Here is a 26445-nt window from a genome sequence, read left to right on the forward strand (position 1 = left end):
AGAATGGGCGTGTGAGAAGGCAAGGGCTTGTGAGAAAATTACTTCTACCAATGAAATTGCTCCTCTTAAACATGTAAGCTCCTCCCCAGAAGTTCAAAGGGGTAAAACTCCCCTTAAAGGCCGGAACTAGAGCACTTAGTAAGAACCTAATAATATCTCATTATCTCATTAGCACTTAATAAGAACCTAACACACTCCCTTTTTCTGCCCAACAGAATCTTCAGTTTTTCTGCATAATTCAATTTAAGTACCACCTTTTCCATAAAAACCATCCCTATTTCCCCTAATTTTAAATGTCTCTCTTTCAGACTATCTCAGACTTAAGTATATGCTACATCCCTCTAATATAACACACATTCCTGAGAATTGACAATGAGTGTTGGTTTTGTCTTCAAATGATCAGCATTTACTCAGTTTTGTTTCTTGCACATAGTAGGAACCTAACATATTAAAAATTGAATTTATTAAACTGAAGGTCATTTCCAAATGATTCAAATCTATGAAATATGTTCTTCTAAATTAATAGCACTCATAGAACACTAAAAGGTGGGGGGGAGGACGGTAGAAAAAATTGGGCACCATGTAAAAAATGTGCTCTATCTCATGCCTTGCAAAGAAGAACATAATGGGATTAGTTCTCATTCTGATATTACTTGTATCACCTTGAGTAAAAAACCCAACTCCTTAGTTTGCTCACTGGCAATACAAAATAATAATAATAATAACAATTATAATAATAAATGTATCACATTGCACAGGGTTCTTTTTATAAAGATTAAATTAGATAGCATATCTAGGAAGTGCTTTATAAATATTAAAAAACTATGTAAATGTCAACTGCTATTATTATCATCAATTCCAACATCCTGTCCAAGAAAGGAATCACTTCGATCATATCTGAAATATAGTCATCCAGTTTCTGCCTTAATACAACAATTGACAAGAAATTTACTATCATACTATCATTAATAGTCTTCTCTAAGGCTAGAAAAATCTGATTATTAAAATGTTCTTCTTGTCCTTAAGTTTAAATTTACCTAACTAGAACTATTACCCACTGGTTTTGCTTTAGATCTATGGAACAGCACAAAATCTATCCCTTCTTCCACATGAATTTTCCAAATATCTAAATATAATTTTCACAATCCTTCTAAGTGTTCTATCTTTTTCAAAATAATCACAATTCCCTTAACTTTGGCTCAGATTATATAATGGCTAGATTCATCATCATCAGCATCAATGTCTGATAGCTACAATCTTATCTGTCGTATGTTGTTTTGTCCTTGATATGGCAATTCATTATGGCGTGCTTTTCAGATATTCTTGAAAGTGGGTAAAAGATGTATTTTATATATTCACGTATTTACGCCTAATTTCCCCAAATGGATTACAAATTCCTAAAGAGTATGAATTGCTTTTTATGTTTTTTTATATTTGCCAAAATATCTAGCATAATATCTTGCACACAACAGGTTCTCAATATTATTTTTTTTATGACTATCATTTCATAGGTCTAGGTAATCAACAAAAAGTCAATGCTTCAAAATGGAATTTCTAGAAGAACTTAAATAGGAGATATCTACTGAAATACAGAAATAAGATCATAGGATAGGGAGAATAAGTGGCAAATAAAAGTGGCCATAAATCTCTGAAACTAATTTTCTAAGCTACACGTAGAAAGCATTCAAAGTTTTTCAACATGATGATTTCAAGAAGAAAATTAATACTCTGTAAACAATATATTTGAGCAAAATTTACCTCACTAAGTCACTGGGTTTTTTAAAGCTTTTGGGACAATAAGTGCAGCAGTTGGCATATTTTGGCTCTGCTTCAAGTTCAGCCTGCTTATCCTTTATTTCGCTAATCCGGTCTTTCTCTGCTGCAGACTGGACAAGCACTTTTTCAGAAACTGTAGCACTTTCTCGTGGTCTGATTTTTGCAAGTTCTGCTGTTTCTTCTTCTGTGAAAGTGATAACCCCTGGACGAGATTTTCTAGGAACAGTTCTTTCAGAATTTTCATCATCTTCTTCCATGCACACAACTAAATGAAACACAAAAGAGAAGTTATTTTAAAAAGATATTAAATAGATATTTATAAGTAATTTAGATAAACAAATATCTAAGATTTTAAAATAACAACAAAAATACTGTAATTTAGTAATGATGATGATGATGATGATAATGATAATGAAAAAAATGATGATTATAGTCAGCTTTTATACAGAACCTTAAGGCTTTTAAAACACTACAAATATTACCTCGTTTTATCCTAACAATAATGGAAGGTATGAGCTATTGGGTACCAGATGATCCAGTGGATACAGTGCTGAGCTTGGAATCAGAAAGACTCTCTGAGTTAAAATTCAGCCTCAGACATTTACTAATTGTATGATCTTGGTCAAGTCACATAATCCTGTATGCATCATTTTCCTCATCTGTAAAATGAGCTAGAGAGGAAAATGTCAAACCATTCCAGTATTTTTCCCAAGAGAATTCCAAAAAGGGTCACAAATGTTGGGTACAATTGAAAAATGACTGAACAAAGAAGCTGTTAGTATTCCTTTTTTACAAATGATTAAATGAGCTAAATGTACACAAAAGTGGCTACATTTAAACACAAAAATTCCTGTCTCCAGGCCCAATACTCTAGTAAATCTTCTAAACATCTATGTTATAATATTAATGATATATAATCTTATTATTAAAGTCACTAACTTTTGACATTTGGTCTTTAAAATTAAATCACTGCAATAAATGCCAAGTCCAAAAAAAAAAAAAAAAAAGGTTTCAAGTCACTTCAAGCAAACTGTAAAGTTAACAAAAGACAAAATCAATACTAAAGGAGTTCAGGGGATAGGGGAAAGAATATGAGTGGAGGGAGGAAACATCCACCACCACCCTTTTGATAAAATTATTAACTGGTCCAACCAATCTGGAAAGGAATTTGAAAGTATATGAGGATAATGATTTTAATGATTGATTCTCTGAACCAAGGATTTCACTTCCAGTCATACATCCCAAAGAAATCAATGACAAAAAGAAAAGCCCTATATTTGCCAAAATATTTATTACAGAACTTTTTACAGTGGCAAAATAACTGTAAACAAAATATAATGACCTACTCAGAAATGGTTAAACAACTTCTAGTGCATAGGTATAATGGGATATTACTGTTCTATAAGAAATGACAACTATAACAAAATCAGAAGCATGCAAAGATTTAAATGAAGGGATGCAAAGTAAAGTTGGCAGGACCAGAACAACAATATATACAATAAACACAACATAAATCGGGGAAAAAAGCAACATTAAAGCAAACAATGCATAATCAAAGAACTACTGATGTAGTAAATAGCATATTATGACAGAATTTCTTTTATATGTTGGTTAGTTTTCCTGATCTGTTTTTTCTCCTTTAAAAAAAAAATTGTGCTTTGTTATATGGTATTTATGGGTAATTTGAATTGCAGATTTAAGCTCATTTAATATTTAGGTCCCTAATAATAGCTCATTAACAAAAGGTCCCTAATACAACTTATTGTTCTGATGAATTTTAAACATGAAAAATGCTTTAAAGAATCTATGATCTTAATTGAGAACTCCTTCTAACAATACAGCATATAATCTATTAATAATTTCTCCTTTTACGCAATTCTTGTCCACATCCTTCCATAAATCCTTTACAGATGATCTGCCTTAACCTTGCAGAAGATGTCTTTAAACCTTTCTTGGGTATCAGAGAAGCATATCAGCTGTTTATTTATTAAGTTCTCTCCAAGCTTGACTCAACCAACTCCTCAATAGATGGTACAGTCACTATGTGTTGGGGTTGCAGTCAAGAAGACCCAAAGTCAAATCCTACTTCAGACACTAACTACCTGTGAAACTATGAGAAAAATCTACTTAAATTCTCTCTTCATCTGTAAAATGAGTAAAACTGTGAAGATCAAATGAAATAATATATGTAATCTACAAATTTCAAATGAATTTATAAGTGCAGGAAATTATTGTTTTTGTTTTTGTTTTTTTTGCTGAAGCAATTCGGGTTAAACGACTTGCCCAGGGTCACACAGCTGGGAAGCAGACCAGATTTGAACTCAGGACCTCCTGTATTTAGGGCTGGTGCTCTAGCCACTGTGTCACCCAGCTGTCCTAATTATTGTTTTTAAAAATCTATTTTTCCAATGATAAAATTCCTAAAACTTATCCTTTAAGCTACTTCCTAGATATTAAACTAGCAACATACTATAGTTTAACAAAGCTTAGAAGAGCAATCTCTGAATAACCAACAATTTTGACTAAAAATTTGGGATCGTCCAAGACCAACAGCTTTATCACCACTAGGAAAAAATATATGTAGTGGATATGAAGAATATATGTAGTCTGTCTTATTCAGACTCTATTTGGAGTATGCTATTCAGTTCTGTGCACAATATTTTAGAAAGGATATTAAACTCAATTATCCAAGGCAGGGATGGGAATATCATTAGTAAGGGACTAAGAATATGCCAGATGAGAATCCACTGAAAAAAAAACCTGAAGATCAATAGACTAGAAAAGACAAGTTCCAAGTATTTGAGTGGATGCCATGTACAAGAGAAATTAGATTTTCTACTTGGTCCCAGAACAGTGAGTCAAAATTGCAAAGATTTTGAGTCAATGTGAGGAACAACTTACTAATCGTTAGAGCTACCAGAAAGTGGATAGGACTATTTTTTGAATTAGTAGGTTTCACTGCACTGAGGGTATTCAATCAGAAAGACCATTTGCCTAATATGTTATTCTGCAGATTAATTTAGGTATGAATGGGACTAAATAGCCTAAGACATCCTCTTCCAAAACTGAGATCATTAAAAAAAAAAAAAAAAAAAAAAAAAAAAAGACATTTATGTCAGGGAATATACCAGGATCACTGCAAGTGATATATAATTTCATAAATGCGATTCAACACACTATCTTTTTCCTAACAGTTGATGGTCTTCAGTATCTGTCAAAAATATACATATAAAATAACTCAATGGGCTTCTCAAGAAACTGCATGTCAGTTTTTGGCAACAGACATTCTTTATCACATGTGTATATATGATTAAGTCACAATATATCAATAATGCAATAGAAAATGCAGCTTAGGGGGCAGCTAGGTGGCACAGTGGACAGAACACCAGCCCTGAATTCAGGAGGACCCGAGTTCAAATCTGATCTCAGACACTTAACACTTCCTAGCTGTGTGACTCTGGGCAAGTCACTTAACCCCAGCCTCAGAAGAAAAAAAGAAAAAAAAAAAAAAAAAGAAAGAAAATGCAGCTTAATGTCTCTCTTCCAATAACTGAGTTTGCTACGCATATGGTAAGAACATATCAAGAGTCAGTGAAAGACAGAAAAGGAGAAATAACTTTGTTTAGTGAGCTAAGGTCTACATATAAGGTCTACATGAGGTTTGGGAGTCACACATGAAAACATTTTGAAGAGGAAGGAAAACAGGAGTTGCCTAAGGAGATTATAGCATCTTAGGTCTTGATTTCTTTAATAACATGTTACTTGCAAATAGGGGCATCTGGAAGACTTCATCATTTATAGGAAAATTTTAATCAATTTAAATCATACATAGTATATTATGCTGATGAGCATCCAGCTTTTGTTTTAAGCCTTGATCAAAGACATTTCTGTGTTTTCATCTATCACAAAATATTGTATGTTTATAATGTGAACACAGAAAAAAAAAAGTAAACGCTAGTTTTTATTTTATTTTGTATTGGGGAAGTAATGAATAATAAATAAATCAGGATCTAATATTTTGAAGAAAATTAACATTATGCTCTATTATTTAATAACCAATATTACTTTGTGATCCCTTTCTTTCCCTCACTGTCAGACTTCACTTTAGAAGGGCAGGCATTTTCAGAAGGACATGACTGTGAATGTGATCATTCCTAAGTCCCCACGGTATCTATCTGCTCCTTAACCAGCTTGGGTTGGGCTTCCCAAGTGAAACCTTTGCTTCTGTTTATCTAGTAGGAAAAAATTAGTTTGAACTATGGTTGAAAAGGAGCATAATCAGCCATATTTGAAGGTCAGTCCATTGAAGTCAGCTGCAGGATTAATCTTCTACCAACAAACAAACAAACAAAACAAATAAAACCCACAAATTCATCAAAACAAAAAAACTTTATTGAGATGATAGGAAGGATAAGAGCTCTTAACCTACGTTCTCATTAAAATTTCTACCAATTAGGATTTTTTTGTCTATGCCAAAGGAGGTCCAAATGATATACTGCCATGCCAATTAGAAGGAAAGAGATACCCAAAAGACCCTGTAAGACATTCACTCTGGGAGTCTGGTCATAAATCAATGATCCAATTTAGTTGTTACTGATAGCCTAACAAATAAATTGATTGATCATGCTTGGAATTCTGTCTCTCAGAATTTCAACTGCAACAATTTTACTAATATCTTTCAGTTAATCAACAGAGTGATGGAAACATGAGGTCTACTAAAGAAAATTATTTCAAGACCTTACCTATTTTCATTTTTTTTAATCAAAGATATCTTTGCATTATGCATTATCCTCAAAAAGATTGTTAGTAATGAGAAAGTGGGCATATGGGTTTTAAGTTACTGATGCAACTGATAAGCCAAGATGGAGGAGTAAAGTCAGGAAGCTGCTTGAGCTCTCCCAGTTTCCCTTGAAAATCACATGAAACCAAGCCTCTGAACAGAGTCTGATGTAATGAAACCTCTCTTCAACTCAAGGTAGACAGGAAAAAAAATTGCAAGAAAGGTCAATGTCACTGGGCTGAAAAGGGTATTCAGCCCAGGTCAGACAGATTCTGGGAAATGAGAGGGTCTTATCACAGCAAATCATTTATCGATGAAATTCCCATAACTTTTTAAGTCTTTTAGCTAGTTTTGTCTGATTCTTCTCCCCAGTCATTTGGAATCTTTCCCTCTTCTAGGAACTAATATTTCAATACCTGAAAGATTTCTGAGGTACATTTGGTTTTGGTACCATACTTCTTCACAACCTTATTTTCTTAAGTACCATTTGCACAGGGGCCAGAGTAGTAAAAGCCCCAAAGCATTAGTTCTAATGTTATCAATGATTCAAAAAAAAAAAAAAAAAAAAAAAAGACACACTGGCAAAGAGCTCTTGAACATTTACTGGAACTTTCTGCCAAAAGTAAAACACCTCATAACTTCTTGAGCTGCTTTTATAATATAATCTTTCAAAAGTTATAAGGAAAACAAGGAAAAATTCTACTTTGAATCTTATTTTCACTAAAAGAAAAAATTATGTTACCGATACTAAAAATAAAAATTTTTCTACATTTTGGAGATATCTCAGGAGCTATCCTTTTTATTTCTCTAAATTATACTGACAAGAATAAAAAGTTAGTCATTGGGTATTTAATATTTGTACAAGTTGAGAAAATTAATATTCTTGTAGGCAATATTATCTGATGTTAAACTTATCTGGATAAATAAAGTATGTTTAGTCTTATACTACTTAAGAACTAAAAATATGTGATTAATAATAATAATATTATTATTATAAGTCTACATTTGAGTACTAAATTACTAATGGTATGCACAAACCTGATGATATGCTGCTCATATTATGGCATGTGAATATAAAAGTAACAATACTAAAATTATGCCAAAGTATTCAATGTCAAATCTGACATCAATAATAGTTAATTTTTCTTAAAATGGGGTGAATTTTAAAATTACATTACAATGCTAAATTTACTGGATGTGGATAAGCAATTCAAGGGCAACAGTTCTAAAAACAGGTAAACTGAGTGATACTCTGGTATGCAGAATGGCTTAATTCATTGAATTTAATCAATTTCAATTAAAAGAATTTTCTAGGATTCAAATTCAGAAACAAGAAATTCTAGGCCAAGATGAAGTATAGCCTGTCATCTACGGAAGGGAGGGGAAAATTTGGAAAAGAAGTGAATACAAGGGATAAATAATGTTGTAAAAAATTACCCATGCATATGTACTGTCAAAAAAATTTATAATTATAAAATTAAAAAAAAAAAAAGATCTAAGCAACTGAAAAAACAGTACTGGTTTACATGGACAGATCAAGTCAACATAATAAAAATGACAATACTATCCAAATTTACCTTACTTATTCAGTGATATGCCAATCAAACTACCAAAGAATTACTTTATAGAGCTATAAAAATAATAAAATTAATCTGCAGAAATAAAAAGTCAAGGATATCAAAAGCATCAATGTGGGAGGGCAAGAAGGGAAGGAAGATGCCTTACTACCAGATCTCAAACTATAATCAAACTATACAAACCAGTACTCCTCAAAATAATCTGGTACTGCATAAAAAATTAAATGGTTGGTCAAAAGAATAGATTAGGTACATAATGAACCCAAGAACTAAGAAAATGGAACAAGAATTCACTGTTTCACAAATTTACTGCTGGGAAACTAGAAAGCAGTGTGACAGAAAGTAGGCAAAAACAAACATTTGAAACCACCTATCCAAAAAAACTCAAAATAGGTACATGATTAGATTTCCAGATAAGGGAAGAGTTTATGACCAAATAAGGGATAGAGAAGACCACAAACTATAAAACTTAAAAATACATGCACAAGCAAAACCAGTGCAATTATTAGAAAGGAAACAGTTAAATAAGAGGAAAAAAATCCTTGCAACAAAGTTCTTTGTTGAAGGGCTCATTTTCACAATGTATAAAAAAATTAAAATTCATCAAAGTAAGAGACTCCCAGTTGATAAATGGCCAAACGACTTGAAGAAGCAGTTTTCAAAGGAAGAAATCAAAGCCATCTAGTCATATGAAAAAATACTCTAAAGCAATTTGAAACTATGCTCAAAAGATTACAAAGCTGTGTGTATCTTCTGACCAGCAATACCATTACTAATTCTGTACTTCAAAACAATCAAAGAAAATAACCCATTATGTACAAAAAATTATGTACAATGTACAATAAATATTATAGCTGCTCTATTTGTGCTGGCAAAGAACTGGAAGCAATGGGAATGTTCATCAACTGGAAAACAGCTGAACCAGTTATAGTGTATGACTGTGATGGAATACCATGATATCATAAGAAACGATGATGGGAATGATTTCAGAAAAACTTAGGAAGATTTATACAAAATGATGCAAAGTGATGTAAATAGAACTAGGGAGAACAATGCATACAATAAAAGTAGTATTGTAAAAATAATCTATTCTGAAAGAATTGGCTACTCTGATCATTAAAATGATCTATAACAATTCCAAAAGACTCAGGAAAAATGTTATTGATTCCTAGATAAAGAACTGATAGACTCAAAATGCAAACTGAAGCATCTAGTTTTTCTCTTATTTTGCTTCCTGGGAACATAGTTAATGTGGAAATACATTTTGCATGACATCATATGTATAATGAATATCAATTGATGGAAGGCAGGAAAGTATTTGGAACTGAAAGTAAAATTTATCAATAAAAAAAGAAATAGGGGAAAAAAACTTTGCAATTGATTTGATAAAGACAGTGAAAATCAAGAAAGGATGATAACATTTAAGTTGGGAGCCTTAATTGACTGAAGGGTGATGATACCTTCCAGAATAACAAGAAAATGAGGAAGAGGAAGATAATGATTCCAGTTTTAGACATATTTAAGATAGTTATATAATACCAAGTTTGAGATGTTTAAAAGGTTGCTGAAAATGTGATACTACAGGTCAGAAGAAATCTACAAGGGTTGCTAGCTGGCCAAGTAGATAGTGTTGGGCTTGGAATCAGAAAGACTCCCCTTTTTGAATTTAAATCTGGTCTCAGATACTTACTTGCTATGTGACCTTGGGCAAGTCACTTACCCCTGGTTTGCTTGTTTCCTTATTTCTAAAATGAACTAGAGAAGGAAATGGCAAACTATTCCAGTATATTCCAAGAAAACACCATATACAATGACAACAGAGTTAAACGTTACTAAAAAGACTGTACAACAACAAAGTTTAAAGCTGAATACATAAATCTAAAAATCTTCAAGAAAGAGATGACTGAATTCATAAGCACTGCCTAAGATCACCAAGTGAAATAGTATGTAGCAAGAAGAGGTACACAATGGAAAGCTAGACATAGCCTAATGTCTTGCATTATGAAATTCTATGTGTGCCTCTGACTGAGTCAAGAAGGGAAAAATTTGATTGGTTGAAAACAAAAGTAAGCTTTTATGAGAACAAAGCAGCCAAGGGACTCAAAATACTTGTGGAAGAAAAAATGATGGCAAACACTTTCATAGTACTTTAAAAATGCCATTTCAGCATCTATTTTTTGTTTGTTTATTTCTGAGTTTGTTTATTTTGGTATATGCTAGGTGGTAAAAATACTAAGTTTTTTTTGGAAAAACCTTAATCTCAAGAAACTCATCATATTAAAAGAAAATAGTAACTTTCATTCATTTTCCTAACCATAAAAAAGTTTAAAAATACAATAAAGACAGGGTTAAGTTCTTCTTTAATATAGAAAATTGCACTATCTCTGTGACTTCATAAATAAAAAATAATAACTGCTAGGTTTTATACAGCACTTAGGTTTTTTGCAAAGAGCTTTAAATCATGATCCTCACACCAACCTTAGATGTTATTATATTCACTTTATCTCCATTATTTTATTCCTATTTTATATATGTGGAAATTTAGAAACAGGTTAAAAAGACTTCTCCAGTCATACAATTATAATAAACATCTGAGAAAGGAACCAAACTCAGGTCTTCCTGACTATTCCAAGACTCACATTCTATCCATTGAATTACCTAACTGCCTCTAAATGTTTAAAAACAAACAAACCAAGACAGAACCAAAAAACAAAACAAAACACCCAAACCCAAAAACAAGTAACTGAAACTCAAAGAAATATTTATAAATTAACAGATGAAAAACATTAGTTTAGTTTTTTCGCATTTAGGACTTTGTTTAGCACAAGTTAGCATTTAGTAGCTGAATATTATAGCAATATAGGAATGAGATTTCCTTAATTAAAAAAAATTTTCACCTCCTCCTCCTCCTCCTCCTCCTCCTCCTCCTCCTCCTCCTCCTCCTCCTCCTCCTCCTTCTCCTCCTCCTTCTCCTCCCTCTCCAGCTGTTGCTACTGGAGAAGAGACAGTCTGGTGCTTCTTCATATGTTTTTTGCAGTGAACTGTTGTTCGGAAACTCTCCTCACAGAACGGACACTTATATGGCTTCATGCTCATGTGAGTTGCCATATGTCTGGTGAGACTACCATTGGTAGTGAAGGATGCATTACAAATATTACAGCTGAATGCTTTTACGCCTACAACAAAAACAATATTATCAAAACTTATGTAGTTAAAAAAAATTTATTACTTTGAAAGAACCACAGGACGTTTAAAAGCCACAATTTTCTTGCTAAACAAGTGGAAATAAAAAGGAAATTGGTTGGTTGCTATATCTACAATTTCTTTTTTTTTTTTTTTGGAAATGAGTTGTCTTAAAAGCATAAGAAGTACCACACTGGGCAGTCAGACTGTTTTATCTACTCCAATATTCTATGACTGACAAAGATGGCAAGAGGTATAGCTGGAATAATAAGGATATTCTGGTTGATTTCAACTTCCAAGGTTAGAGAACCTCTCAAATATCTGGTTTCCCTCCACTAACTTACTATGCCTTCTTGTTTTTTAATTTACATTTTAATTTAATTAAGTCAAAATATAATTTAGATTTTTTTTAAAATCGTTTTTTTCAATCTAGACAATCTCTTGGCAATAAAGCATTCCACAAATTTACACATTTCTATTCTTTTTGTTTACACTGCAATTCTTTTTTGAAATTCCATAATTCAATGAATAAATGCTTACCTTATCCATTATAATGCCTATATTTTTAGAATGAAACATTTTTATAAGCTGCTTACATAAGCCCACTTCATATAGTTCAGAGAAATGTTGAACAATTAAATGAGGGAAAGAACAAGCCTTTATATAGAGATTATGTGACAAGCACTGTGTTAAGTACTTATTAACAAAAATTATTTGATCCTCACAACAATCCCGGAAGGTAGATACTATTATTTCCATTTTACAATTGAATTGAAACAGAGATTAAGTGACTTCCCATGGTTTACAGAGCTACTATGTGTCTAAGGTTAGATTTGAACTCAGGTCTTCTGATTTCAGACTTATTAGCACTCTATGCACTGACTCAGGTTTTTATAATAATATTTAAAAAGTAAATATTTTAAATTAAATTGATAGTTGCAGTTTATCAGGGAGTGGAAGATAAAATTATACTATGAGAGGCCTCATGTATAACTTTTCTAAAGAAAAATTTTCTCCAAAAAAAAGTGAACTGCAAAATGGAAAACCAAACATTCAAAGTGTCTACAATTAAAGAAATAGCAATCTGAATAAATCTAGGTGGCATACAGAAGCATATTTAAATAGCTCACCGATCACCTAACAGAATGTTTTAAACTGGACAAAATGATAAGCAGTAGTATTTAATAGAAAAAAAATTCAGCGTTTTACATCTCTATTAGTTTATGTAAACTTGGTCAAGTTATTTAGCCTCTCCAGATTACGTTTCTTTTCCTAGAAGAAAAGATTATAATACTTGCCACCTACCTCAGAGGTATGTGTATAAAGGCTCACTAAAATGTAAAATACTCTTCAAATATAAGGTATCATGGAATTGGAAAAGACCAAATAAATTACTTATTTCAACTCTTTATTTCACAGAAGAGAAAAGTAAAGAAAGAGAATTAAGTTGTATACCAAAGACAATAAAAGAGGTCAGCAGAAGTAAACAGATTAAAAAAATGGGTTCTAATTTTACTGCGTTCTTTTCATCTTCTGAATTATTACATAAACCTACATACAGTAAGTTAAAATTACCAACATACCACTGAGCTTCCCTCCTCTAAACATTGTTTTCATAATCCATGCTGCAATAATTATCTTGTATGAGGGACAGCCTGAGTATAAGTAACTAAGTCACTTTGAGAACAAACTCTTCCTGACAATAAATTCTGCCTTATAGATGTGCTCTATAGATAACATTACAATATGATTTTAACATACCACTGGTAGCATATTAAAGCATTTAAAGAATTATCTCCTGGGTCAGTTTAGTGACATAAATATAGAGAAGCAAATGAATATAAAATATAAATAAACTATGTGCCAAGCAACAATGTATTAGGCTACAATACAAAAGAGTAAGACAAATCAACAACTACTACTTACTTGATGTATAAGGAAAAAATATAGCTGTAATAGCCATGCCAGTTAAGCCTTTTGTATCTCTTGTCATTTGCAAATGACAGACATATTAACAATATTCTGACATTCCAAATTTATGTTCTCCAAATAAAAAGCATACTACATTACCTGTGTGTGTCTTCTCATGGGACTTGAGAACACCTGAGGAAACAAATCCACGTCCACAAAGCTTGCATTTATAGGGCTTCTCACCAGTATGTGATCGCACATGCTGTTTTAAGTGACTGGATTTCTTAAAACCTTTGTTGCAATATTCACATCTATAATGAAACAATGAAGAATTGATACTAAGTCACTATGTCTGAGCTCATAAAAATAAAACCTGTGTTTAAAAAAATTCCAGAAACTTCATGAGTAATTTTTATAAAATGAAAAAATAAATAAACCCAACCCTATTGTTAAACTGAGAATTACATCAAAGTATTATAAAAATTCTAACATGAGGGGCAGCTAGGTGGCGCAGTGGATAAAGCACCAGCCTTGAATTCAGGAGGACCGGAGTTCAAATCTGATCTCAGACACTTAACACTTCTTAGCTGTGTGACCCTGGGAAAGTCACTTAACCTCAGCCTCAGAAAAGGGGGGGGGGGGGGGGAGAGAAAAAAAAAGGAAAATTCTATCATATTATACAACTAGCAATCATGATTATTATTATAGTTTACATTATGTTCACTATACTTTAATCTTGTGAATCTTATTTGAAAATAACAATTCTTCACTAGCCAGAATGTCACATTCCTGGATAATATAAAATAAAATAATATCTTACAAATATTTTAGAATATTATACATATATTACAATATTAGAACTGATCTTCCATTAGTCACCATTGTTTCCTAAAGAACAGAGATGCCAACTTATAGAGAATGCTAATTAATAATGCAATATAAAACAACTAATAATTGAAATTATTTTTTTAAAAATACAATTAAAAATACAAATTGGGTATGTTTTAAATTTTTACTAAGCATATTATGATTATTACAGGATTTCACAACTATTATACATTTTAAGTTCATATTTCAAGTGTTTTTAAAATATGAACCTAAAGACAGAAATAACAGGTTCTATTTAAATGACCATTATACAATTCTATTTTATGAAGCTCTAAATTTTAAGTGGACATTCTATTATTATCTATTAACCAAAATGTTATTTTTACCTTACTATAACTCAGACCAGAAACATAGCAAGATAATTCTGCTAACATCCTTCAAAGTAACATTTATTAATAATGAAAAACTATATTAATTACATATCAGTCTACAAAGGGGAGGAACTTACCCTGATGAATTCAGTTTAATAAATTCTAAGAAAATATTACTTTAGGCAAAACAACACTATGCAAACAGTTATTTACAAAGGAACAATGTTTATATATAAACAGTATTCAATATCCCAACAATAAATTTACTGCTTCTCAGTACAGATAAAAGATAAGTTAAGGTAACCTAGAAGGTTCCAGTATTCTCTTTTTACTGATGACCTTGAGCTCTTTATGGTTAGTCAGCAACTTTTTATGTTTGGCTAAAATATGTTAATGACTGACTAAGGCAATATTATGCTTCTAAATGAAAACTAGTATAAAATGTCAATAGCATTTTTCATTTTCACATTTGATATATGTGCATAACATACATGTACCTCTCTGTACAAATACAGAATATTGTGTACGTATATATGTATGTGGATGTATGTATGATGTACAATTTATGGTAAATCTGAAAATAAAATGTAAATTAGTTAAAAATTTACCTGAATCATTTTCGAGAAACAGGAATTAAATGAGATTTATATGGTAATTATTACTGGAAAATAAGTGGAAGTAATTAAAAAATTGTTTTGAACAAAGCAATAGCACTGGAATAAGTGTGTAGCCTTTCAAGGTATAATTTGAACACAGATTAATGTGAAATATATATATATATATATATATATATATATATATATATATATATATATATATATATATAAACACATATATTTGTGTGTGAACTATTGCCATTATGATAAAAAAAGACTGAAGTAGAAGATTAGAGAGTTACATTTAAGAACAGTGACTTTAAGGTTCTGTTTAATCCTGGGCAAATCATTTCACAGTGCCTCAGACAACATTATAAATTTAAATTTCTGAGAAAATGACAAGTTTTATTGTTAGAAGGGGTTTCTTTCATTATTATAGTAAAATTACAGATGTGAACCAGAATTCTGAGCTGCAGTAAGCTAAGTCTACTGAATGTCCAAACAAAATTAGTTATCAATATAAGTCCCTAGAAGTTGGAGGTCACTGTACTGCCCAAGGAAGAATGAATCGACCTGCACTGAAAATGTAAAAGGTCAAATCTTCCATACTGATCAGAGTGAGGCCGGCTTCCTAGTGGCTTCTACACTTCCAGCCTGAACAAGATAGTAGGCCTAATCATCAACATCATCATCATTTCTATAACACTTGAAGGTTTAATAAAGCACTTTATTAACATGAAACAAATATCTCATTTGATCCTCACTACCACCATGAGACAATTTACAAATGGAGAAACTAAGGCAGACAAAGGTTAAATGACTTGCTTGAGTCACACATCTAGTAAGTATCTGATATTAGACTAGACCTCAGGTCTTCCTGACTCCATGTCTAACATTTTTTCCATTATATTCCTCTGGATGAAAAAGGAAGAGGAAAATGAAAAGAAATCATAGATTTGGTTAAATAATTATAAATTCTATTTTAAAAAAAATACCATATACTTTATAATCTCACTACATCTATATTTAAATACGTTTGCATACACAAACATACATGCTATTATATCAGGAAAATCTGAATTAAAATCCAGTTTCAAGACTTCATTAGCTATGTAATCCTAGTTAAGTCATTTAACTTCTATTTGCCCTAATTTCCTCAACAGGAATAATAATAGTGTCCACCACACAAGGTAGTTATGAGGATCAAATCAGATAATATTTGTTAAAATAAAAAAACTCTTAGAACAGTATATATAGCACATGCCAGATGCTATGGAAAATGCTTATTTCCTTTCCTTCACTCTCATATCCAAGTCCTTTCTCACTTAGGGCCAAACTCTTGGATGACAAACTATCCAATATTTCAGAACCAGTTTCATTAAGTAGAGGGAAGCTTGTTATCAAGACCACACTTAAAATCTTATTAAATCAAATTTGTCAGAACTTTGCAGTCTTCTGGCATAACTTTTGAAGTTCAACTCCTTGTCATAATGAACTGTGTATGTGTGTGTAAGGAAAATGGGTCCTCAAAGAAAGACAATATATTATCTTCAAGATAAATCTTAACTGAACAAATATTTAATTAATGAAAATAGCTATGGGCACCTGTAGGCACGTCTACTTTGATCCTCACTGTCCTCAATAAACTGGGGTCGCTGAGTTTGTAGTTCCAGATCCTCTTGTGAATGTTCTTGAATCAAACGAGTTGTCTAAAATTAAAAGATTTAGATCAATATAAAGATAAAATCAGAAAGCAGGCCATTTGACCACCAATATATTATTTACTATCTGTATGCCACAGAAAGAGTCATTTAATAATTCTGGATCTCAATTTTCTCATCTATAAAAAGAAGCCCATGGGCTAGATTTACTTGAGTCTTTAATTCTAAACTTATGATTTTTTGAGGAAAAATTAATTCATCTATAAACAATTTTTAAAAGCATATAAATAATTCTGTGAAGCTACCATATTCTCACACATTTTTAAGATTCTCTCTCTTATATGCCTCAAGCTGTACTATGACTACACTCCGTAAGATTGATTTTTAACATTTTCTCACTCCTCACCAGAACGGAAGAGAAGAAATTTAAGAAACACAAGAACATTGCCTTAAAATCTGTGCAACAACCTAGGACATAGCATAAAAAAAACCTTAGAACTATTTTGGGTAATTCCAGAAATGGCAATATTGGGTGGTAGCATATAATTGATAAATGGGCTGCATATTAAAAAAAAAAAAAAAAAAGTTAGGTCTTTTTTGCAACTTGGAACATCTTTCATATAACCTTAAGCTGGGCATTCACTTTTGTTTGGAAATTATTTGATTAAAGCATTACTCTCTTTAACAAGTTTTTCATAGAGACTACTTCAAGTCTTTTATTTTTTCAAATTCAGATACCCAACTCTGTTCTTAATTATAGTGTATAATGCAATATATGACTTTATTGAGAAGACCAAAACCATATGAAATAAATACCCTAAATTCCCCTCTTACTCTCTATACTTTAAAACTTCTCTGATTTGATCCTTTCTCTTTCCTCCTTATCTCAAATGAATGAGTATCTCAATTCTTGCTACAGTAAACAGATTTTGCTCTGCTCCTGAATTTCAATCCTTTGTACTAAACAGTTCTTCATATCCTTAAAACTCAGCTCAAATACAATTTCCTGAAAATTTCAAAGAATCATGAAGTATATAAATGAACTCAGTGAAAATCTAGTTTAAACCATTCCTAAAAATGAATCTCTTCTATACTATACCTGACAAATCATATAGTCCACATTTCAAGCTCTCCAATCAAGAAAGAATCTATTAGGAAGTCCATTTAACTTTTAAATTGCCCTGCTAAGAAGCTTAAAAAAAAAAAAAAAAAGTAACTTGGTAATACATAACTTCTACTGATAATTCCTAATTCTCTCCTTTAGGTCATCCCTCCCTCCACCTGTTTTTGGTATCTTGAAGCTAAGAATGTTTTTTTACACTTGTAAGTTTTATTTAAAAATGGGTTTTTAGGAAAAGGAGCTAAGCAAAAGGAGAAAAATCTAACACCTTCTCTGAATGACACTTTCAAATGATTGCAAACACAAAATTGGTTCAAAGTTCAATTCCTTCATTTTACAGGTAAGAAATCTAAAGTCTAAAGGGTTTGTGTAAGTTGCCCAAGTTCAGAGCTGGCTTTTGACCTAGTATTTTGACTCCAATACAAGATTTTTCCCATACAGGATCATGCTGTCCCTTGAAAAAAGCTATTAATATCCATCTTTCCTCTCTTTAGCCATATGCCAAAAAGACAAGGAAAAAGCTTTTCTTTTGTTAAACATCCCCCAATTACTTTAAATGATCTTTAAGTGGCTTGGATTCCAGATTGTTCACTATCCTAGCTGCATTCTTTTGGATGCTTGCAATCTTATCAAATTCCTTCTTTAAATTGAGTGGTTAAGAACTGAATGCAAAACTCCAAAAAAAGTTGGACCTGGATAGGTTTATCATTTCCTTGTTTCTAGATATTATATATGCCTCTTAAGCTTAGTGTTTCATGAATTTTCTTGACTGCCAGGGCACATGTGATTTTTTGGTTGATTGTTGCCCTTTGTTCACAAACAGGTCCAAAATAACATCACTATATCATACTGTTTCCAACTATGGCTGACCAGACCAATGTGAGATCAGAATGCTCTGCCACAGATCACACAAATAATCCATATGAACATCAGGAGTGGATTCTCTAACTTCATGTATCTTGTGTTTCTCCCTCACTTCAATTGTTTTGTTCATACAGCACAATACCTTCTCTGATGGGGGCACACCATGTTGGGCGGTCCTGTGCTAGTGTCTCCCATGTCATACAATCAATTCTAAAGTTATTAAAAGAGATCTTGAGACTGTTATTGTATCACTTTTTCTCACCACCTTATGAATACTTAACCTGTATGAGTTCTCCATAAAATAGTCTTTTTGGCAAGCATACATTTGGGATTGGAACAATATGGCCAGCCCAACAGAGTTGTGCTCTCCGTGGCAGAGTTTGGCAGTTTGAGAAAGGAACACAGTATCTGATATTTTATCCTGCCTACTGACAGGACTTTTTGAGAGTTTGCAGTTCTCTAAAATTTTCAGATATTTTTCTGACAAACTTCTAACATGCCTTTATTTTTTACAACTAATTCTGTTAAGTACCCAAATTTTAAGACTTTAGTCTTACTAAAATTATTACAAGCCTTGCTAGCTTACATTTAGCCTTAATAAAATTTCATCTTTGTAAATGTTTTTTAATAAAGCTAACTTCAATATCACCTCCCTTTATTTTTCCAATTTTTCCAATGAATAGCACAAGAAATTTTTATGAAATTCTTTCCTAAAATCAAGATTTTAGCAATTCTTTGATCTATCACCTTAGTAAATGAGCTTCAAAAAGAAAATAAAATTAACTGGATATGATTTAATGATGAAGTTGTATTAGTTCTTTGAGATCACTATCTTTTATTAGATATTAATATTATCTTTATTAATACATTCTAGGAGTTTGCCAATAGTCACACTCAAGCCCAATGGTTTGGAATGCTATTTCCCTTCTGATCCATTTTAAAAATACTGGATATTTGTTCTCTTTTCCTCTTTTTTTCCTTGCAAGTTTTTCCCCTACATCCTTATTTAATTAATGTATACAAGTTAAATTACATGGTATAATATGGAAATAGGGTAGGAAAAAAAAAAACAGAAGACATGATCAATGAGGAAGATGTCAGGTATATCCTTCTCTGCATTCCTCCTTCACACCTCAATTAAGTTTAGTTCTCCTCTAAAATTTTCTTTTCATATTCTAAAACATCACCACCTTTTTTTTTTCTTCTATACTTGTGCCTTAAGAACACATTTAAAATTTTCTGTTCCTCAAAAAATAAAGTCACACAATTCTGCCAATGATTGTGTTAGAAAAACAGGTTCTGCTGAAATACTTTCTTGTCTTAATATCCTGAGACTTTTATTCCTTATGGCAAAAACCACACAAAGGTCTTCTTCACCATATAACACATACTGATTTCTGTTATTTTCTCATTTTATCTGTGTAAAGATGGACAATTCTATTACTTTGCATTTTGGAAAGTCTGATATTGTTAGCAGTGGTGCTGCAAGGCAGACAATAGTAATATGCCAGGTGATCAATCCTATTAAAAACTTAACACTACCTCTGGAAGTATACTTAATATTTCTATGGAACCGTGTCATGCTTATCTACTCTTCTGGTTATATGTCTACCCTTGCTCTCCTGAACATTTATTTTAAAAAATCAAGTTGCAAGACAATAAATTATAAATTACTGAGCTTCTGGCATAGAGAAAGAGCTCCAGCAGGTATCTGAATATCTAAAGTCTCTCATCATTACTAGTTCATGCCTTGAATACCTAGTTTGCATTCTGTTTCCTGGTTCTAATTTATCTCTTCATTCTGTCCAGGTGGTATGCAATATAGTATAACTATAGTGGCTTCCCTTTTTGCTTCTTTGATTTCTATCCAAATACTCTTTCCACATAATATGCTCTCCTTCATTCCAATGTGTCCCCACCTGGAAATAATATTTCCTTCCATGGATCTTGAAAAGGATTATATGTGTTTCAATTTAATCTTCAAAACATTTATTAAATATCAATGGTAAAAGTATCTTTCTAAGTTCTGGGAGATATAAAATAGTTGTTGCTATTAAGTCTTTTTTCAGTTGTGCCCTATTCTTTGCAATCCCATTTAAGGTTTTATGGCAAGACACTGGAGTAGTTTGACATTTCCTTCTCTAATTCATTTTATAGATGATGAAACGGAGACAAACAGGGTTAAAATACTTGCTCAGGGTCACATGGCTAATAAATACCTGAGACTGGATCTGAACTCAGAAAAATGAGCCTCTTATCTATCGTACCACATAGATGCTCTGATAGTTGATAGTCACTACTCTCAAAAAGTTACAATAAAAAGTAGGTGTCATATGATTTATTTGCTTTCAGATAGCTCTGCTAAGAATTTTTTCCCTTAGCATTAATTAAACATGATTTAATTGCTATTCCTATTGCTTCATTTCTTCTCTCTGTGGTCAAAAAAAAAAAAAAAGTCATTGAATTTTCAGATGGTAACCCTTGAATACCTAAAAAAATAGCTATTATGCCCTGTATCTTCTCTTCTTTGGATTTAAGTTCCTTCAAACATTCTTTCTATGTCCTTAAAATTAGTGTTCTTCACCATTCTGGTTGCCCTTTTCTAAATATTCTCTAGTTTATTAATGTCTTTTCTAATCTTTGGCCCCCAGAACTCACCATAATATTAGTCTGATTAGGGCAGAGTATATCATGGCTTTCATTTCATTATAGGAGTGTTATGCTTCTTTTAATGCAGTCCAAAATAATATCATTTTTTTTTGGACTATCATATTAGACATTTGAATCTAAAGATTACATATTCCCCTAATCCCCCCCTCCCAATCTTTTTCAGGAAAATCATTTCTCCTTTCTAATTCCTTGAATTTATGAAATCAGTTTTTTAAATCTTAGTATAAATCTTTAGATTTATTTCCATTTTGTTTTAATCTGATTCAGCACAATGCTCTAGATATCAAGATTTTTTTTTTTCTCCTGTGTGTTCTTCCCATTTCATTCTTCCCAAGTCAGTGTCATCTGAAAATGTAATAGTTGTTTATCTATGCCTTTGTCCAAGATTAATAAAAAAAAAAGTTCAACAAGATAAGACCATGTACATACAGATCCCTGGAGCAATCCAAGTTCAGAAGAAGAGCTAAGAAGATCAATATGATAAAGACATATTGAATCTGAAATGTCATTCAATAGCTACAATTTATTGATTGCCTTTTCCTTAACTACAGAAAATGGCTCCAATTGTAACATTTTAGATTTTATGATGGAGATATATACATATATATGTATCCTACAGTAGTCATATGATAAATCCATTGCTTTTAGATGATTGCTCAATCAATAAACACTTATTAAATAAAACATGTGAGATAAATGCTAAATGTTGAGTGCTGAGGCAACCATCTATTACAACTTCATTATCTGTCATTTCCATAAGTGTAAAATAGAAAAGGAGATAAGTAACTGTAAAATAAAAAGGCAGAAATATGTATCTCCAAGGAAATCTTCAAAAATCACCAACTATGTCTCATTCTTATTATTGATAAAGATCTCCCCATAAGAATTTATACATTGTACATCTTACCACAACATAAAGATCTTGAAATTAACTTTAAACAGATGGTACCATATATACTTAGAAAGGTGAAATATCTCCCAGGTTCCAAGGAAAAATAAACTAAAAAAAAGAATTATTACATTTTGGTAGTTACACAAAAGATATTGACAAACTTATTTCTTCAATGTTTCTCTTTCTAATTCTATTAGAATTCTTTAGAATATCTACGGAAAGCAAGACATATTTCTAGTGTTTTATGCCTAGACTACATAACATATAGCATGATATGATGGATAGAATATTTGGCTTGGAAATTAGAAAGACCTAGGTTCAAAACTCATCACAGAATTTTACAAACTGTTTGATTCCTGATAGGTCACTTACTGCAACCTTAGTTTCTTTATGTGTGGATTGATTAGTCCTTTCAAGGACTAGATCTATTACCATTTAAAAAGTTGCCAAACCTAGTTTTTAAACAAGAAGTGACTGCAGTATTAAAGTACTGACACATATAAGGGAAAATCAAAATGATTTAATGAAAAATTAAGATAAACAGGAAAGCCTTTATAATATAAACATTTTAAAAATTTCACAAGAGATACAATCATATTTTTAGAAGATGCCTATGCTTCATTATTTTTTTCTATAGCCTTGTATGAATGATTACTAAGAAATAAGATAATCTACCAATATGGAAAATGAAATAGATATCTTTGATCAACCATAAATCATTTTTCAATAAATACTCACTACATTAATAGTATCTGTATTAGAAACTTGAAGCAGGTTCTGTTGATGGAAACTGGTTGAAAGAGCCTGAGATTCTAGTGTGCTGGAATCTTGTAGTTGCTGAACAGGTGGAAACTGATTCTGATTATATGTATCAGTCACAGCAAAACCTGTAATAGATTAAAAAAGAGGTGGTCAAAAAAATCTCCCCAATTCTTAATTTCAATATTTATAAAATAACCCTTAACTCTGTCTGTGGATGTCTGTATAAGGTTTTTATATATAAAATAAAGTTTTTAAAAGAAAAGCGAAGTCTACTTTTCTAAATTGGACTCAGAATTAGATTCATTAATTTAGGGAAAACAGTATCATGGGATAATTTTGTATTTACAATATAACAAATTGAAGATATTTTTATTGTATAAGCTCAAAATTTACATTTTACATATACCTAAGACTAAAATAGGGAACTGTTGGGTATTTGTTACCCTGAACAGGGGCCACTTGCAAAGTAAAGAATTAAAATTAAGGGTCCCAATACTATATATTATTAGAGCATTAGCTTTGTGCCTAATAGGTAGAAATAGAAATTTCACAGGAATATTGATAACTAGAAGACATTGAGTAGAAATGGACAGATTGAGCAGAAAAAGGACAAATGAGACTGTAAGGAATGAGTCAATGCCCCAATAATGAAAATCAAGGTTCATTAATAAAGCCTTCTAAGCTAAGGAAGATAATTACAAATAAATCAAAAAAGCTAATGAAGCAGAAGATATCCTAGAAAAGAAACAAGAAGATGGTTCACTTAAAAGAAACTGATGATAGGGATCTTACATACCCAGATTTAATATTACAAAGTGATTATTATCAAAGCTATCTGGTACAGGGCAAACAGTAAGAGAAATTAATAAAATAAAATACATATTATATATATATAATATATATCTATATATCTAAATATATGTGTCATTATACTTCACAATCTTAAAAATAAAAATTGGGGAATTGATATGGATAAGAAAGGAATTTGGACCCACATCCTTTGTCACAAACATCATTAAATTCCACAAGGAAGAGGACATAGAAAAAAATTAATGGAATAAAATATTTAACTTATTGATGAAAAGGAAATTTTTTTCAAAAACTATAAGGAATAATTTGGGATAAGATATCAAGAACTATGTTAAAATTTTTAAAATCTACAATTAAAAGAAAAATAATAGATCAGGGAAAATTTGGCAAACATAAAAGATATAAACATAACTGATATATCAGAATAATTTAAAAGTCGCAATGCTAACTCTTAATCTACAATAGATTGGTGGTCAAGAATATGAAGACATAATTTTCAGAAGAAATACAAATTTTAAAAAGTATCTAAGAATGTTTATCTTCAATAATGTCCAAAGAGATAGAAATTAAACGGCAAGTTGATGGCAGGATTGTGGAGAAATTTGATCATGATATAAATGCCAGGAGGCAGAATCACTTTAGATAATATCAAAGACAGTAAATGGTGAAGAAAAAGTTTGCTCTTTTATCCAATAATTCTACTGTTAGGAATAAACCCTGAAAACTTACAAAGTTATTTCAAGTAAGTCTTATGTTCACAGATGCTCAGTGAAACATTATCTACCACTATGCTCCCCCACTCTCCCAAAAAAGGGAGGAAAAAAAAAAAAAAACTAAATGTCCAATAAAATGGGAATTTGATCAATTTCTATAAAGCAATAAAGATCAACATGTGATAGTAAGAAAAATGAATTTCAAGTTAGAACATCAGGATTTAAATTCCAACTGTGCTACTTACTACCTATTTGAGCAAATCACTTAACTTCATTTTTTTCAACTATAAAATAAGGAGGTTGAATCAAATTGATTTCCAAAGTTTCTTCCAGATCTAAACCTAAATAATCCTAGAACACAAAAACATCTGGGATTACCTTAAGGAAACAATGTAATGCTAAAAAGCAGAATCACAAGAAGGCAAAGAAAACTATGATGAGATGAAGGAAAATAGATAAAAATGAGTAGAAAAAGAATCCAGCCTTGTAGGAAAAAATCTCCCCATCAGATTAAAGCAACTCTTTGACTTACTCATATAGATAATTATGTCTTGCAAAGCTGATTAAATGGAAAATGATAAATGTTAAAAGAGCTGTGGGAAAATAGGCATATTAATATGTGGATAGTGAAACTATTAACTATTAAATAGTATCATTACTGTAGAAAGCAATTTGGTACTGTGCCCTAAAAGTTTATAATAAACTGTTCATGTACACTGACCCAGACATAATCATTGCTAGACATAAATCCCAAAAGGCCAAAGAATGAGCAAGAAGACTCAATATGTACAAAAATGTTTATATCAGTCCTTTATGGAAGTGCCTGAAAAAATTATGGTATATGAAAATAATTGGATATTATTCTGCCAGAGAAATGCAAAAGGGGTAGTTTTCAGAGAAACCTTGTAAGACTTGTACGAACTGATATAAAATCAAGTGAGAAGAAGCAAGAGAGCAATTTATTGTAAAAACTAACAATGCTAAAGAAAAACTAACAATACTTTCAATTACAATACAGTTTACTATGTAATATCTGCTTCTCCAATTATCAAAGATGTTTTCAATACATGGGTAAATTATTCTTATAAAAAAGAGAGAGAAAAAAAGGATAAGTCTTTCAATTTCCTCAGTACAACTTTCAACACAGCTATCTACTTGGTTCAATACTACTTTTCATTTATTATCATATCCAAGATTGTGATATAAGAGTCCAAGCAGGGTAGCTCTACCATATTGGGAGTGGGAGAGGAGTGGTGTTAGAAAAAAACCTATTTATAAAAATTTGTGATTATCTTAGCTACTTTTCTTCTTTCTTACATTTTTGTCCTTTACTGTCTTCTGGGAAAAGAAAGGGTTAAAAAAAAAAAAAGGAACAGATACTATTAAGCCCTTTACAAATATTATGTAATTATGCAACCTGGGAGGTTGGTACTATTATTATTACCACTTTACGGTAAAAGAAACTGGGGGGGGGGAAAGATGTGAAGTGACTTGCTTGGGGTCTGGGGTCACTTAACTAAGTAGCAGTCAGAGGGTATACTCAAAATCAGGTCTTCCTGACTCCAGGTCTGTCCTCTATTTACTGCCTTACCTAGCAGGATGCCTCAAAATGCTTTTCCTTTCTTGGGCCTCTTGCAAGACTTTCTTCAAATTATTTCCATCCTCTATTGATTTTCTCTCTATTAATTTTCGTTGCTTTGATATTGTGATATTGCTTGTAATGTTCATCTCCTTAAAATCTTATAGAGATGTTTATATAATAAACAAATGTTTTTCTTGACTGCCACATCAGTCTACCTGGCAAATTAGCAAAATGTGTTTGGTCCTTTAGTTACCATTTGTTACTGCCATATTACTATTTATTATGGCAATTAACTTGTATCAGTTGAACTTCTATACAAAATTATGATAATCTATATCTATATCCTTCC

At 31.5% G+C, this 26445-nt stretch overlaps 1 protein-coding gene across 1 annotated transcript in view; it reads right to left on the minus strand.

The window, feature by feature from the left end:
• The window catches only part of ZNF236 (zinc finger protein 236), a 223298-nt gene that overhangs the window by 73644 nt on the left and 123209 nt on the right, over window positions 1–26445 (minus strand). Inside the window, exons 17-21 of the mRNA XM_074273648.1 lie at window positions 22968–23116; window positions 16628–16731; window positions 13387–13538; window positions 11031–11309; window positions 1759–2041 (exon numbers count right to left, since the gene is read on the minus strand). Coding sequence (XP_074129749.1) covers window positions 1759–2041; window positions 11031–11309; window positions 13387–13538; window positions 16628–16731; window positions 22968–23116 — 967 coding nt within the window. The remainder of the gene's footprint in view (window positions 1–1758; window positions 2042–11030; window positions 11310–13386; window positions 13539–16627; window positions 16732–22967; window positions 23117–26445) is intronic.

This window comes from Sminthopsis crassicaudata, chromosome 1 (assembly GCF_048593235.1).
Source record: "Sminthopsis crassicaudata isolate SCR6 chromosome 1, ASM4859323v1, whole genome shotgun sequence".
Taxonomy (NCBI): Eukaryota; Metazoa; Chordata; class Mammalia; order Dasyuromorphia; family Dasyuridae; genus Sminthopsis; species Sminthopsis crassicaudata.